The sequence below is a fragment of the Pteronotus mesoamericanus genome, unplaced genomic scaffold (assembly GCF_021234165.1).
Source record: "Pteronotus mesoamericanus isolate MK-2021 breed Mesoamerican mustached bat unplaced genomic scaffold, CSHL_Meso_final scaffold_85, whole genome shotgun sequence".
Lineage (NCBI taxonomy): Eukaryota > Metazoa > Chordata > Mammalia > Chiroptera > Mormoopidae > Pteronotus > Pteronotus mesoamericanus.
In genome coordinates, this window is record NW_026555329.1 from 29,419,455 (window position 1) to 29,435,776 (window position 16,322).

The following is a 16,322-nucleotide window of genomic DNA, read 5'->3' on the forward strand; positions in this document are numbered from 1 at the left end:
TAGGAGTTTCTTTGAAATTATAGGCCAATTTGGAGAGAACTACAATCTTAGAGTCTTCCAATCCACAAACATAGACCTAATTTTAGTAAAGTTTTATAGTTTTCAAACTACAGGACTAGCATATTTTTTGTTAAATGTCTCCCAAAATATTTTATTTTTTTGGATTCTATTGTGAATAGAGGTTTTTTAAATTAATTTAATATTGAATTATTCATTTTCAATTTATGGAAAGACAATTAATGCAGTTAATTTTTTTATATTGACCTAGTTTACAATCTTGCTAATGTTGTTTTTAGGTCTAATAGGTTTTTTTGTAAAATTCTTAGGATTTTCTTACATGCAATATTATGTCATCTGAAAATCAATATTTTTCCCATTCCAATGGGGATAAGTTTACATTTTTTTCCTTATTGAACTGGCTAAAACTTGCTGTACAATGTTGAGCAGAGTAGTGAGAGCAGGCATCTTTGTTTTGTTCTTAAAGAATTTTGGTGACTAGTTTGTGTCCACAATGTAGGGACTGTGCTACTGTAACCCTGCTATAGAATTCTTTCCTCTCTTTACCTGCTTCAGTATTCACTGGAAGGGGGGTTTTGGTCTAAAAATTTAAAAAGCTGAGAAATGTTAAATGACACTTTTAAAAGTCAACCACAGTTAGTCAGACATTCCACTTTTCTAATTATTCAATGGAAATCTCAAACACTGGCAATATATGAAAGCATTGGGTGAATTATATTTTCATATATGGAGGATGAAAGGACGTTTGCATACATACATACATACATACATACATACCTATATACACAGCAAGAGAGCCCTCATATTGACTCAGGGTAAGTTTTTTAATAGGAAGTTACATTTGTGATGTGGCCTTATTTACGTAAGTTGACCATTCATTATATTGTCCCAATACGCAAGCAAAAAATTATATATGAAAAATCCAAGAAAAGATGAAAATCTTAAATATGTTAGGGACCTAATATATAAAAATACTTATATTGTTTGCTTTGCATTTACAAGTTTTCTATTTGCTTCTGAAATAGAATATAACCATTTCCACCAAACAATAATATCATCCTTTCTTTTCGTACCTGTAAGTGTTTACAATGAAAATTCATAAACTTTGCATAGAAATGATTTACAGGTATAGCAGGATGCAGACTTGAGGTAGAACCTTCTAGATGGTAACAATAGTTTAATAAGTCTTATTTCTCAAAGATAGTTTATTAATAGTTTATTAAGTCAATATTTCTCAAAGATATAATATTATGATCAACACATTAGTTAAAAAAAAAAAACACCCTGATGCTCCACCTCAATAAAACTACTGAAAACACAGTTTACCCACCCTCTCTTACTGTTAAAACAGCTTTAAAATGTTTCAAATAATAAAAGATTACAGAAAGGAAATTTATAATAAAGGACTATTTTTCACTAAAATTAAGTATATATTTATTATTGATACAGATTCAACCTTAGACTAGATACAAGGCAGATATAGGAAAAGTTTATTCAAGAAGTTTGCTTCCAAGAATTGCAAGATACTTGAAGAAGTAGAACTAATACATGTAAAGTGGTGAATACTAAAAACTATATGTTGAAAATTAAAATATTGCAACAAACTATAAGTACATGTATGTACAATTTTTGTACAATAATCATTTGTACAAAGAATTTTATGAATGGGGTGGACAACTCCCCTTTCCCCCATTTTCTCATGAAGATTTTAATTTCTCTGTTTCCTCTTAGAGAGATCAAAAGCAAACCTCCCATCTGGCTCTCCGCCACCATTAGCTAATGCACATCATTTTTGACCCTTTCTGTATGTATGTATACATAAAATGAGTGTGCTGTGTATGTGTGTATGAAGATGGATGGATGGATGGATGGATAGGTGGATGGTTGGATGGATTGATAGATCGATAGATCTGTAAAATATAGTACTGGCAAAAAGTGAAAAGATGAAAATAAAAGCCATCATAATTTTACAATTTATACTTTATTTTTTTCCTTCCTGTTTTCTTTATACCCATGTACACACACACCAAAAGTTGATGGTATATTGCAATATAGTTTACATACATACTTTTAATATAGTATAAATTGCCTGGTAAAGTCATTTTCCTGTTACATCAAAAATTCTTTACAAACATGTTTAATGACTAGTTTTTTATTGTGTAGATATTTACTTCATCCATTCTTCAGTTGTTGGTCATTATTTCATCTTCTCCTTTTGACTACTATAAACAATGTCACAATGGAAAATGCTGCCACAATGTTTAATATTTTCTTAAAATATGTTCCCAGAAATAAAATTACTGTGTAAAAATGAGGGCTATCTTTGGTGTTTCCTTATCAAATTTCTTACCAGACGAGTTCTACCAATTTGCATTCCCAGTTTAAAAATGTAGTTTTTCATGTGCTATTCATTGTAGGAATATAAATTGATACACATTTAAGAAATATTTTTATTACTTCAAAATATTTTTAACTTAAATCAAAATCCAAATTTTAAAAACAGCAGTTTCTCCTTTGATCAAAAGCCACATTTGAATAACACTTACTATCAGGCTGATATTTTATCCTGTATTTAATAGCTTAATTGCCTCCTATTCACTTGGACAATGATGGAAAGATTCTTATCCAAGAGTACAGCAATGGCCAAGCACAACACCTGACACTTGAGAGACAAGATCAAGAGCAGTTTATTAGTAACATATATTCAGCTGGCAGGAAACTGAAACCTTCTACACAAGAATAAGGAGGAACTGCATCTGATCCCCTTAATAAGGAGGGTTGTTCAAATAAGGGATCTTGTTCACCAGTTTGGGAAAGAGATCTTTTGGTGAGGCTATTTAAGGCCCTCCTGATTTCTCTAGTTAATGAGGTAGCACATAATATTTAGTCTTAATGTTAGACCTTAGACCATAATTTGACTTACTTATTTAATATGCGGGAGCATAGAGTATTGTTAGTTGGGATGTTTTCGTTTTGTTTTGCTATACCACAGAGTATGTAAAAGGGACCAAAGTTACTAGGTAGACAAAGAGTCTCGATTTGATTGGCCGGATAGGCATCATTGAAATCATGGAAAATATAGCTTCCTTTCTGAGGGTTTTTAAAAAATTGTTTACTTCAAAGTTGAATTTTGAAAGTAGCTTAACCATAAAGAAAAAGGTACACCAGTTTTTTAAAGTGTTTCATTTTTTTTAACTTGAACCTGCACTACTCTCCACAAATATGGTACAACAAATAGAGAGGAACTGAAGCAAAATTGTGGTGAGCTACTCCACACTTAATGCCCCTCCAACATCATTTATGTGAACATTTCATGAGGAAATTTTTTCATATCAGGCCAAGTCTTAGTACAGAAAAGTTAAAACAATTATGTCATCTCTTCTGCTTCTTGTGGAACACCAAGAGAAAGCGTATTTGTCACCTTGAGAACATATGTTCCGTTCTAACTGCTGGGCCATCTGGGGAGCTGAACAGATCCTACAAACTGGGTCCTGACACGAAATTTCTCCCTGCCCATTCAGGATGGCTTTTCCTCTTTAATTTCTATTTTAACAGTATAATTATATATGATACATTTTTCATTGTAAGCCTCTCAAATTATTTTTAGAAATAAACTAAGTAAAACTATTGAAATATAATAAGGTCCTGGTTTAATCAGAATTTTAAGTTGAACCTAAAATGACAATTTCTTCCTGATAGATTTTAATGAAAGCTTGCGCCTATTACCTCAGTAACAAAGAAAGCGTTTACTGTCAGAGCTAGTTCTAGGTTATCATCACTACCGTAGACTTCTGTTAGGGTAAATATTGCTTGCACAGTAGTGCCCCTGCCAAAGAAGTGACATTATAGGTTTTGCTTCTAACTGCGTAAGTTAGCACATTTTTCTATTCACTTTTAAAAGGAAATTATAGGAATTTAATTGATTCTGTGAAGGGAAGATGAAGACATTCAAGATGTTTAACTTAGAGGAAAGGAAGATAAGTGGTAATATTAATGAAATTTAAGGGTACAAATGTAAAATATATATGAATTTGTTATGGGAAAATGGGCAGTAAGAAATGAGATTCAATGAAAGAATAGGGTTTATATTGCTCTTCTAGAATATTTTCTTTACAATGAGAGCGCTGAGCTAATGTATATAGAAAGAACAAAGATGTGGGTATCAAGAAAAAAAAGGGCTCTTAGCTTTTTTATATGCTAGACCAACCTCGGCAAGCTTCTAACCTTCCTTAGTCTCAGCTTTTCTCTTCAGAAATGGTATGGATAGTACATAACGTGAAAAGTTATAGAGAAAAGTGTTTTAAATAGTATAAGACATATAGAAGTAATTCTCAAAATGTTACTTCCTTTTTCTTTCTACTCCTAAAGATGATATTGAAGAGATTGGAAAAAATAATGTATCAAATATAAAATAATACTGGCACAAGATACAGAAACCAAATAGAATTCATCAATTCAAAGTCATATATTTTGTGAGATTTAATAATTAAAAGTTCAATAAATCTGATATAATAGAAAATTAGATGAAAATTAAAGCAGTTCTCTTTTTGCTTAAAACATAATTTCAGTGGACTGTGTAACATGTAACATTTCTTGTTTATTCCAGATGGTAGTAACGCTTTTTCTAATAGAGTAATGAAAATAACCAAAATAATTATATTAAATTACACTTTAATGACAAATATCCCCTGAGATACACACACACATATGTGTGTGTGTGTATGTGCGTGTGTATGTGCATGTGTGTGTGTATGGGGAGGAAGGTAGCATCAGTTGAACTATGTTGAATAACTCACCAATAGCAAATTGGTTTTGATAAGAACAGGTTAAGTGTGCAGTGCAAAAATAATCTTGGCACCTGGTTTTTATTTATATTCCTAAAGTGACTCAGCAAATTCAGGATATTTTTTTGAATCTGCTCCTCAGCTCCTCCCAGGAGTAGTAGTACAAATAATACTTATTATGTTACCAGGCCTGTATGCAGTGTGTTCTTTATATATTTACATGCCAAGATATTTAAGTATTAATTCAATTACTTAATCATTTAACAGATATCTGTATGCATTTCATATTTGTAATACAAATGCTAAGTTACAAAAATGATAAAAAATATAAAACTAAAAATAACAATTTTATGCTTTTAATGTTTGCTAATGATATAAACAAGGCATAAGAAGTTATTCATCAATAGAAAAATTGAAATTACATTGACAAAACAAGCATGATCTTTCCCAACTAATTAGACCTACAGATTAAGTACTGCATGACTTGTGGGCTGCTTAAGCCAGAAATATTTTTCTCCTCAGTCTTGCCTGAGAGATGATTATCTCCTGCATTTTTTATACCTTGGTAGATTCTCCTTTTAATGCTCTGATTTCAATCTATCCCATCACTCTCCTCTTTACAACTCAATGAGTAAAGGAAGGGCTGGATGTGCTGCTCCCAAACCCATGCCTTCTGATCCTTAACCAGCTGGCCCTAACCAGACAGGAGTCGCATTTCTGAGTCACTCACAGTGAGAGTGTGGGCCCCACTCTAGCTTCCCATACATCACGTGTTGCCTTGAGCAACCAATCTCTCAAAGCCTCATTTTTCTAATGTATAAAACACAGGGTGTTTTTGTTTGTTTGTTTTAGTTTAAGATCCAATAAGTTAATGTAATTTTAAAGGCATTTTTTGAACATAGAATACAATACAAATCTATTTTTAGCACCATTATCATTGATGCATTAGCCCCACTTGGGGAAAAATAGGCATTTCTGTATTCATCTATTCATTATTCATTATTCATTCAATTATATATTTAGTTATGCTTAGATGCCATATACTTGCTATACACATTACAGCAGAGCTCCAACATTGCAGAACTGAAACACAGCACTGTTCCTCTTCTTTATGAACAGCAAAAGGTTACTTTTCATGGCTGGTTTTACTATTATCCCTACCTTCAGTCACTGCTCAATCACTATGGTAACTGCTATAACCACAAATGTTCTACAAGTTTTCCTCCCAACATAGTGTCCATATTATGTGCACAGAAAACTCAGCATACAACTTTTGTTTTTCTATTTTCTGTTGATGTATAACAAATTTAATGACCTAAAACAATACATATTTAGTATCTCACAATTTTCGTGGGTCAAGAATCCAGGCATGACTTAACTGGGTCCCCTGCTCAGGATCTCACAAGGCTGCAATCTGTTGGCTGGACTGTTTTCCGTTCTGGAGCTTGAGAATCTTCATCCAAGCTCATGTGGTTATTGGTAGAATTCAGTTCCTCCAAGTCGTGGGACTAAGGTCCCTGTTTTCTTGCTGGCTCTCAGCTGGTGGCCACTCTGAGCATCTAGAGTCACCCTTCAACTCCTTGCCATGTGTCCCTCTCTCAGGGCTTCTGCAGATTGCTGTTTACTTCTTCAAGGCCAGCAGAGACTCTCATGCTAATCTGTAGGATGGAGTCTTATATAATATAATTGTGGTTGTGACAGTCACATCACCTTTTTCAGTTCTTTTGTTTATAAACGAGATTCACATTTTACAAGTACTCAAAGGGAGGGTATTATATAGGAAGTGACTCATTGGGAGTCATGATAGAGTAATTCTGTGACCCCTATTATGTCCAGAAGTACAAAAGGAACACGTATTATTCAATTTTGAATTAGAATAGTATTTTTCTTCCTACTTACTGTTTATATAAGTAAAACTGACATTTATTTTGGAAAGCACATTATAGCTAAGTGTAAATTTAAACTGTTAAATTTGCAATGACATTCTAGGGTTGCATAGGTATCTCCCCCAACATAACAATTTTCTTTAACGCACATTGTAAGTGACCCATGTCCAGTTCTTGCCTGTGATTAATGAGATCAGTACCTAAACCAGTCACTATTAGGTCCATATCTGTAAACTGAACCTATCTTCTAATTTTATAACATCCACTTCTATGTCAAAGAATCACTTTGTTTTGGACCAGAAGTATCACTAAATGGAGTAAATTGTTTTTATTTTGGTAATGTTGATAGATAACATTACATTAGTTTCAGGTGTACGACATCATAATTTGATATTTGTAGATGTTGGGAAATGATCACAATAAGTATAATTAACACCCATCACTATACACTGTTATAAAAATTTTTTGTGATAAAAACTTTTAAGATCTATACTCTTAGCAACTTTTTACTATTCAATATAATACTATTAATATAGTCACCATGCTGTACATTACATCCCCATGATTCATTAATTTTATAGCTAGAATTTTGTACTTTATAACCCTCTTACCCATTTTTCAACACCCCTTACCCTCATCCTTCCACCTTGGGCAGTCACAAATCTATTCTCTGTATCTATGGGCATGTTTTTTTATTTGTTTGTTTTGTTTCCTGGTGTTTTTATAAGATTCCTCATATAGTGAGAACAGACATTATTTACTTTCGCTGACTGGCTTCTTTCACTTAGCAAAACACCTTCAAAGTTCATTCTTGTTGTTACAAATGGCAATATTTCCCTCTTTTATGGCTGAATAATATGCCATTGGGTATACAGACCACAATTTTTTTTTCTCCATTCATCCGTCAATAGACTCTTAGGTTGCTTCCATATCTTAGCTGTTGTAAATAATGCTGCAGTGAATATGGGGGCAGACATATCATTTGAATTAGTATTTTTATTTTCTTTAGGTAAATACCCAGAAATGGGATTGCTGGGTAATATGGTAATTCTTTTTTTTATTGAAGAAATCCCATACTGTTTTCCATAATAGCTGTACCAATTTACATTCCCGCCAACAGTGCACCAGGGTTCTCTTTTCTCCTCACTCTCACCAACATTTATTTCTGTCTTTTTGATAATAGCTGTTCTAACTGGTATGAGGTGACATCTTAAAGTGGTTTGATTTGCACTTCCCTGATGGTTAGTGATGCTGAACACCTTTTCATGTACCTAGTGCCCTTCTCTATATCTTCTTTAGAAAAATGTACATTCAGATCCTCTACCCATTTTTAACAGGATTGTTTTGATTTTTGCTACTTAGCTGTATGAATTTTTATGTATTCTAGATATTAACCCCTTATCAAATATTTTATTTGCAAAGCCTTTATCCCATTCATTTGGTTACCTTTTCATTTTGTTGATGGTTTCTTTTGCTCTACAGAGTTCTTTAGTTTGAAGTAGTTCCACTTGTTTATTTTTGCTTTTGTTGCATTTGCTGTCAAATCCAAAATATTATAGCTGAGTCTGATGTCAAGGGGCTTATCACTTATGTTTTCTTCTTGGAGTTTTATGGTTTCAAGACTTACACTTAGATTCTTTATCCATTTTGAGTTAATTTCTGTGTATGTTGTAAGATAAAGATCCAGTTTTTTTCTTTTGCATGTGTCTGCCATTTCCCCAATGCTATTTATTGAAGAAACTCTGTTCCCATTGAATATTCTTGGATTCTTTGTTGTAAATTAATCAGTAATATATGCATGGTTTATTTCTTGGCTCTGTATTTGGTTCTACTGAACTGTTTTGATTTTTATGCCAATACCATAATTTTCATTACTATAGCTTTGTAATATTGCTTGAAATCAGGAAGCATGATGCTACCAGGGAATAAATATATTTTTAATTGCCTTTTACAGAAATATCATACAAACCCCTCAAATTTGTTTTTTATGCTTATAATTTTGCAATTGCCTTATATAAGCTAAAATAAAGAAGAAATCCTTATGTTACTGCATGAGGGAGATGTACATTTATGAGGATGGCAGTGCTAAGAAATTTCTTGGTGGGAATTATTTCTGAAGTATTGTTAGGGAAATTCTATGCCCTTTTAAGAAACTTGCTTCATCAGTACATGCATCATCTGCCATTTTAAAGATGTTCAACTAACCAGAATACTAGTGTATTTTCATATATTTTTGTGACTTTTCTCATTTCCCATGCCAATGGCAATTTGAGCCCTAGTACAGGCCAACTTGGACCCATTCCATGTAGTATGGTATGAGTATAAATAGTCTTCTATACATACCTTGAACACCATGTAACATTTTTATCTTATCATTATTTATGTTATATTAGAAAAGGTAAGTATGAACTTTAACTCATGGAGATGAGATAAAATTTCTCTTTGAATCTTTCACGCACATAAAAGATACTTATTTAAAACTAGGAAAAATGATACTACACAGCAACTGGATGGATTAGAAAAAGCTCATAGAAATTGCTGCATTTATAACTTGCGTGCTCACGCTTAGAGTCAGATTAGATTTGTCATGAATCTGGTATTGCCATTTTGATATTCCTGGAAACAGTCAAGTATGAATTGCTATTAATGCAATCGGTATGCTTAATTGAGTTTGTAGGAATGCTTTTCTTATAATGAGCAAAAATTATTAAAGAGAAAGGACAATAGTCAAATATTCTTTAGGTCTGAATGTTCAGATATTAATGAATTAAGGTAGCATTTGGCAGGATACAAAGGGGATGTCACTATGATTTTAAATATATTTGGTTTATTTTGTTAAACATTTATGTAGATAATTTATAACATAGAAATTAATAGGTGAAAGAGTACAAAAATAAACCTTCCAGCCTTACCCAAGAGTATATAATTAACATGTAAAATATAAAAATAGATTTAATTGAACTGCCCCTTCAGAGACTTTTGCATCAGTCTTAGTACTTCATTAGCATTAATATTTACAATGATAGTCTTTTCTAATGATAATATGATATCTTCTTTTTTAGGCCAATTAATGATATTACTAAGCTATATAATACATCTTCATTTTGTGATAATATTTTTATGAATAATAAACTATTGATTTAAACACTACTAATCATAAGATTATATGTTCACTGACACAAATTTTGCTCTCCTTGATGCTTAGATATGGAATATGATAGTGTTGAAATCAAATAACTATTTTAATTTTGTATAAGCTTAATACTCTAAGTATAGCATCATAATATTTTCATCTATTATTTTAACAATAAAAATAAAAACACTGTAAATTTAAAAATATTATAGCTTTTAATATATTTTAATAAATATATACAATTAAAGTAGAATTAAACTAAAATTAAATGCAAATGTAAAGATTTTTCATACAGGATTTTTATAGTTTAGCAACTTACATTTAGGTATTTTATCCATTTTCAGTATTTTTGTGTATGATATAAGTTGGTGGTCTAGTTTCTTTTTGTTGCACGTACCACTCCAGTTTTCCCAGCACCATTTATTGAAGGGACTGTCTTTGCTCCATTGTAGGCTCTTGTGATCTTTGTCCAATATCAATTGATCAGAAAGGCATGGGTTTATTTCTCAGTTCTCTGTTCTGGCCCATTAATCAATATGTCTAGTCTCATATTATCTTACATGTATATTCTAATATTTAAGCTTAAACAGTAGTATTAGGATCAATTTTCTGAGCACTCTACTATACCCTACTCTACCCTTCTCTGTTAAGTTTTAACATAAATCATGATAAATTTTGATTAAGGCATGGTCTTTAACATATGTCTTTACACTAAGGAAATAATCATGAGTCATATTTTTGGGTCTTAGACTGACCATGCCTTAAGCTTGATCTGAACATGTTGACCACTTTAGAAATTCAATACCTCTGTGGATTTTTATGAAATCTTTAACAAGTGATGAATTATAGCTTATGAGTGATTCAGCCATGGGAAGTGAAACCAAATCTTTGATTAACACTCTATTTCTGTTTTTCACAGATAAATTCCATAGACGAACCCTTTAATTATGGCCAGCTATTTTTATTTTTTTAAAGATTTTATTTATTTTTAGAGAGAGAGGAAGAGAAGGAGAAAGAGAGGGAAAGAAACATAGATGTGTGAGAGAAACATCGATTGGTTGCCTCTCGCACACACCCCAACCAGCGACCAGCCTGCAACCCAGGCATGTGCCCTAACCAGGAATTGAACCAATGACCTTTCACTTTGCAGGAGGACACTCACCCACGCTGGTCAGGGCAGGCTGGCTATTTTTAATCCTCATTTTATAACTTATAAAATGCCCTTAGTACACTAAAAAATAGGCTAAATTAATTGAATAGAGAGTGACTAAAAACTTGTCTTCATCCGCTAGGTTTTAACACATAATCTCTAATACCTTACAGTAGAATCAATTATGATGAATCCTTAAGGCTAATGCCTGAAAACTCAATTGTCTCTGCCCAGAGTTAGTTGATACTATTAAGTCATATATTAGATGGTGTTCTGCATTTATTCAGTTGTCATTAATTTGTATCATAAATCAATCTCTACTAAGAATAGTAACACTAGACCCGGAAACTTGTGACAGAAAAGCTCCACAGTGAGACCAGAGAGAGCTAGTATCTTATTTAACTCTGACCCCTTGACAACAGCAGTACACTTGGATGCATTTAGCTAATTTGTTCTTTTTTTTAATACTAAATCTTCAGAACACTTAGCCTGGTGAAAAAGCAGAGACAGGAGATCAGGTACTAGGAAAGTAGAGGGAGAAAAAAAAGGAAAAAACGATGGAGGAAGAAGGATGGAAGGAAGGGAAGGAGGGAGGCAGGAAGAAAAGGAGCAAGGGAATTCATTTGAGGGTATCACATCACCTGGGAATAAGAGACATATTTTACCAAAATATATCCCTACTGGATAAATGACAGAAAGGTTTAATAATTCAGTGCCACTGCTTTTTGAATGTTTGAACATGTGCTGATGCTAACTAGAAGGATTATTTTTGAAGAGTAAAATGAGAAGGGAACAGGATTTTGAAGAGAGCTGACTTCATATTTTGGGGATTTTGAAAGAGTTGAAAATGGTACTTCAATTACTGAATGGAATATATTTTAATTTAAAGAGATAATTATAACTTCAGAAATGAGGAATATTTCTGCTGTCTTTTAGTACTGTCATTTTAAATTCTTGACATTTGTAACAAAAATATATCTGGTGTTGTATACGCTTACTAATTATTAGTTGGTTTTTAAGAACATTAACTTAAAATAGTAAAAGACCATTTCTATCTCAATTATATTTCTCATGGTAATCATTCTCCATCTTTTCTTCATGTGGCTAATTACAGAACAAGCTGTTCTTTGGAGTAAGGAACAGTTTACTCAGTTACTCATCAGTCAAGAATAACTTTATTGTGCCCGGTAGTGTCATAGTAATTCACAAACAATATTACCTAATGAATAAGGCTATAAAGTGAATAATAATTCATATGTTATAATCATGCTTCACTTTATCAATTGCAGTTATGTGTACATTTGGACTATGCCTTCTCAATTTGTGACAGCCATTACTATCTCTTTATAAGCAAAATGCTCCTAAATTTTATATGTAAATTGTATCCTCTGGGGTTTCTTACACTGGAAATATATTCATACAAAATTTTTATAAAATATCTGCTCAATATGGACAAAGCCTTAGTATATTACTGAATATAGCTGAATTTAAGAAGTATTTGTTAATATCAGGTTAATCACTACAGATCCTACCAAGATCTCAGAAAGTTCTATTTGATATAACTAATAAAGAATAATGTCCTTTTGTATTGTTAAGTTTCAATATACATGTTCCAGTTAACTCCTGAGCACCAATGCCCACTTTGTGTGCACCTTATAATTTGTGATAATTGTTGTCCCACCTTTTTAATATATATATATATATTTTTTACTTTTTCAATACAGGTAATGGATTAGGAATTAGAATTGTGGGTGGTAAAGAAATCCCTGGACATAGCGGAGAAATTGGAGCCTATATCGCCAAGATTCTCCCCGGGGGAAGTGCAGAACAGACAGGGAGACTTACGGAAGGTAAGAATAAGGATTTCAAATAAATTAAAATAAATGAACTCATATAAATATCAATTTAATATGCATACTTTTTTGCTGTCTAGGAAATCCTTTTCTTATGGTTGTTAAATTTTTGCATAGTAATATACAAGAATATATGACCACGGCTATGTTCGTTTTATTTACAATTGTATTTTCCTTTTGGCAGGTGGTTTGCCATGGGAATATATCTTGTTTAAGAAATAGCAATAAGTCATGATTATTTACTGACTGGGACAATATTATAAATAAAAGGTACTTTGGTTGTAGGGATTAATGCTTCATAAATCCTAAGAAAAATTATATTGAAATCACAGCTATAAAAACATCAGGTGTTTCAGTACATGTTAAAGTCACGTGAGCAAGTTATCGGCAAGCCAAGGTCCAAACCCATCTGCTGCCTGTTCTCGTAAACATTGTTTGATTGGAGCACAGCCAGGATCATGAATTTACATATTGAACATGGATGCTTTTCCTCTAGCAGGACTGTATTCACAAAAGAGAAAGTATGGTCTACAATGCCTAAAACATATACTCTTGGATCCTTTACTGAAAAAGTTTGCCAGCTTCTGTGCCGGGTACTGTCTACTTTAGACATCGTTCACCTTGTTACATCATAAGCATTTTAATTTATTTTTATTTTATTTTTTAGTTTAATTTAACTTTTTCCATCACCATTTATCCCCCCATACCTTCTTCTGCCTTCACCCACCACTCCTCCCTGCCCAGTCACACAGTGTTGTCTGTGTCCATGAGTTCTTTCTCTCTTTTTTTTCCTCAACTCCTCCATCCCCAGCCTCACAAGCGATAATCATAAGCATTATAAAATAATGAAATTTACAGATGTATCTAATAGCCCATAAAGTTTATATTTAATCAATTTCTTTGACTAAAATGTTACAGCTTGAATCTCAAAATGCATAATGATAATTTTTACTTGTTAATTAGATGATGCAGTCATTTGCATTTTCCAAACTATAGCATAGATGTAGTTTTCAAGTTTTCAGTGATATTGTTTATAGTGAACATTTTCTATCATAAAGTAGCCTCTGCCTGTCTTTTATTTTTACTGTAAATCAAATATTTATTTGAAAATTGTTTTTCTATCATTTTGTAGTTTAATAAAATGTCTCCTGTTACTACTTAAAATTTTTAATTTTACTAAAATATTCACTGCCATTGTCTTTAATTAAATGTATTGGAACCCAGCTAAAGTTTCTGAATATTTTGATAGGCTATTAGAATAACCACAGACTTGAGGAAATATTTATTTATCACAGTGTCCTGCTGAAATCAGCTTGCACACCTCTGTCCAACTTCATTTTCAGTGTCATCCCATTGGTAGCTTAAATTGGCCATAGTGAGAGTATTTACAACATGGAAATAGGCAAATGCTATAAACTCTGCCATTTGTGTATGTTTATTTGGTTGCTCATTTTCAGAGTTCCACTTTACCAGGGTTTTACCAAATATGTTGCTGAAAGCATAATATCAGAAATATTCTAATAATATTCATAAAATAGGAAAAGTTAGAGGAGGTAACCAGATAACTAAATGAAGGACTAGGCTGTATGAATCAAGATATACCAATCATGAGTAGATCACTGGGTCTGTATGAATTCTCTATGACTGTAATAATATCATTAATGCTAATTTTTTTGTGTTCCAATCTACTTAAGATACAGGAATTGAGACCCATTTTTAAGGATGGTAGTGACATGACTATTCTCATATTAAAGTACTCCAGAAAGAAATGAGTATGCTAATTTATTTTAAAATAAAATTTGCAGCAATGACTGCACCTGATATAATTTAACAGAAATACTTGCATGATTTAAAGATAAAATTTCATAACCTTCTTTGTATTTACACCATGGAAATTGGCAACTGCTAAAAATTGGGATGATTTTAAAGACAATTTCTACAAGCATACTGTGATGAGGGAATGTTCTTTGCACTTGGTAGCTTATATGGCTTTTTATGAGTTCATAAATTTAAAAAAGATATGATATAAACTTATTAAAGAGAAATTTGAAGCATACTTAAAATTATATTTGTGATTGTACAAACTCAAAGACCTCCACTGAAGTCCTCATCTCTTTTGAAACAAGTAGTTTTGTAGTTTATCTAATTGGTTTAAGGGGGAAGTTATTAATAACTATGTACATATGATATAAGTTTTTATTTTCATTGATTATATTATTTATTAATTTTCCTGAAGCTTTGCCAAGATGCCAAGTCAGGCCTTTCTTTATGAATGTCTCTAGAATCCAGTTCTTTCATAACCCACACCCATAATTTTTATTCATTGATATCCAGCTTTGCTTTATTTATTCTTATAACATAGGTCTTTAATAGAATACTTAGTAGTATTTCTATGAGGTTATGATATTATCTTGATTGTCAATATTTAGGTCCCGATTTTGAAACATTAAATATTTTGAGGAGTAGCTTTGACCTATGATAAATCATTTACTTTCTCCCATCCATATGGTCTATGCCACCAGGCTCAAATGATGAAGGTTTATTCTTTTTATGTCCAAAGATGGACTGACTAGAAGGCCGCAGGCCAGATGACTATTCATAAGCACTTATTGTGTTTAGACCATATGTTCTCTGGATGTGTGTGTATATATATTATGTGCATAGTTATATATAGTTTTATGTATAGTTTTAATATATTATTTTTGTTTATCTATAATTGTGTTTCATTTATACATGATATCTTCAGAATCCTCAGCCTCAAACCCTAATAGAATATGAAAATCGTTCAAAGTACTAGATTGGTTGAAAGACAATTCTGCTTTTTAAGCCTGATGTGAGGAATTTTTATGACAACAAATTTTGATCCCTGGAGTTTGGGATTTTAAAAAATTTTTCAAATATTTGTCATTAATTCTTAAAAAAATTATTGAAGGCAGTAAGGGTTAATTTCAACAATATAAGTTTAATTCTTTTCAAAAGAAAAATTATATATCCAGTTTATGAATAGATAGATAGGTAGGTAGATAGATAGATAGATAGATAGATAGATGATAGAGTTTGTGTTCACATGATTTAATTTTTCCATCTGAGTAATGAATTCTAGGTAGAAATAGGGATTGATTTGACCTCTTCTGATTATATCTGTTTGCATTCATGAATACAAAAATATATAGACTGAGCCTTTATGATTCAATATTATTTCCAGCTGATTTAAAACACGACTGACAATTGGTTGTCTATAGAAATTATAGACTCTAATCTTTTCCTCCCCAAACTAGAAAACTGTTTTTCAGAAACAGTTTGAATCTACTGTTTTTTTTCTGTTTGGTCATTTCTCCTGTAATAGGCTTTCCAGATTCATATGGGCTGACATGTTAAGACTCTTGCAGTGTTCAATTTGCATAGACTCTACTCCATGTTAATTTGGCAGAGAGCAAGAGTATCTTCCAATTTCCTCAAGCTTTTTAACCTCTGGATTTAAAACATACTGCTCAATGA

The 16,322-nt window shown here is 32.0% G+C and overlaps 1 protein-coding gene across 1 annotated transcript in view; it reads left to right on the forward strand.

Moving 5' to 3' along the window:
* PCLO (piccolo presynaptic cytomatrix protein) overlaps positions 1-16,322 on the forward strand; it is a 304,144-nt gene that overhangs the window by 238,783 nt on the left and 49,039 nt on the right. The window contains exon 10 of the mRNA XM_054564343.1: positions 12,696-12,821. Coding sequence (XP_054420318.1) covers positions 12,696-12,821 — 126 coding nt within the window. The remainder of the gene's footprint in view (positions 1-12,695; positions 12,822-16,322) is intronic.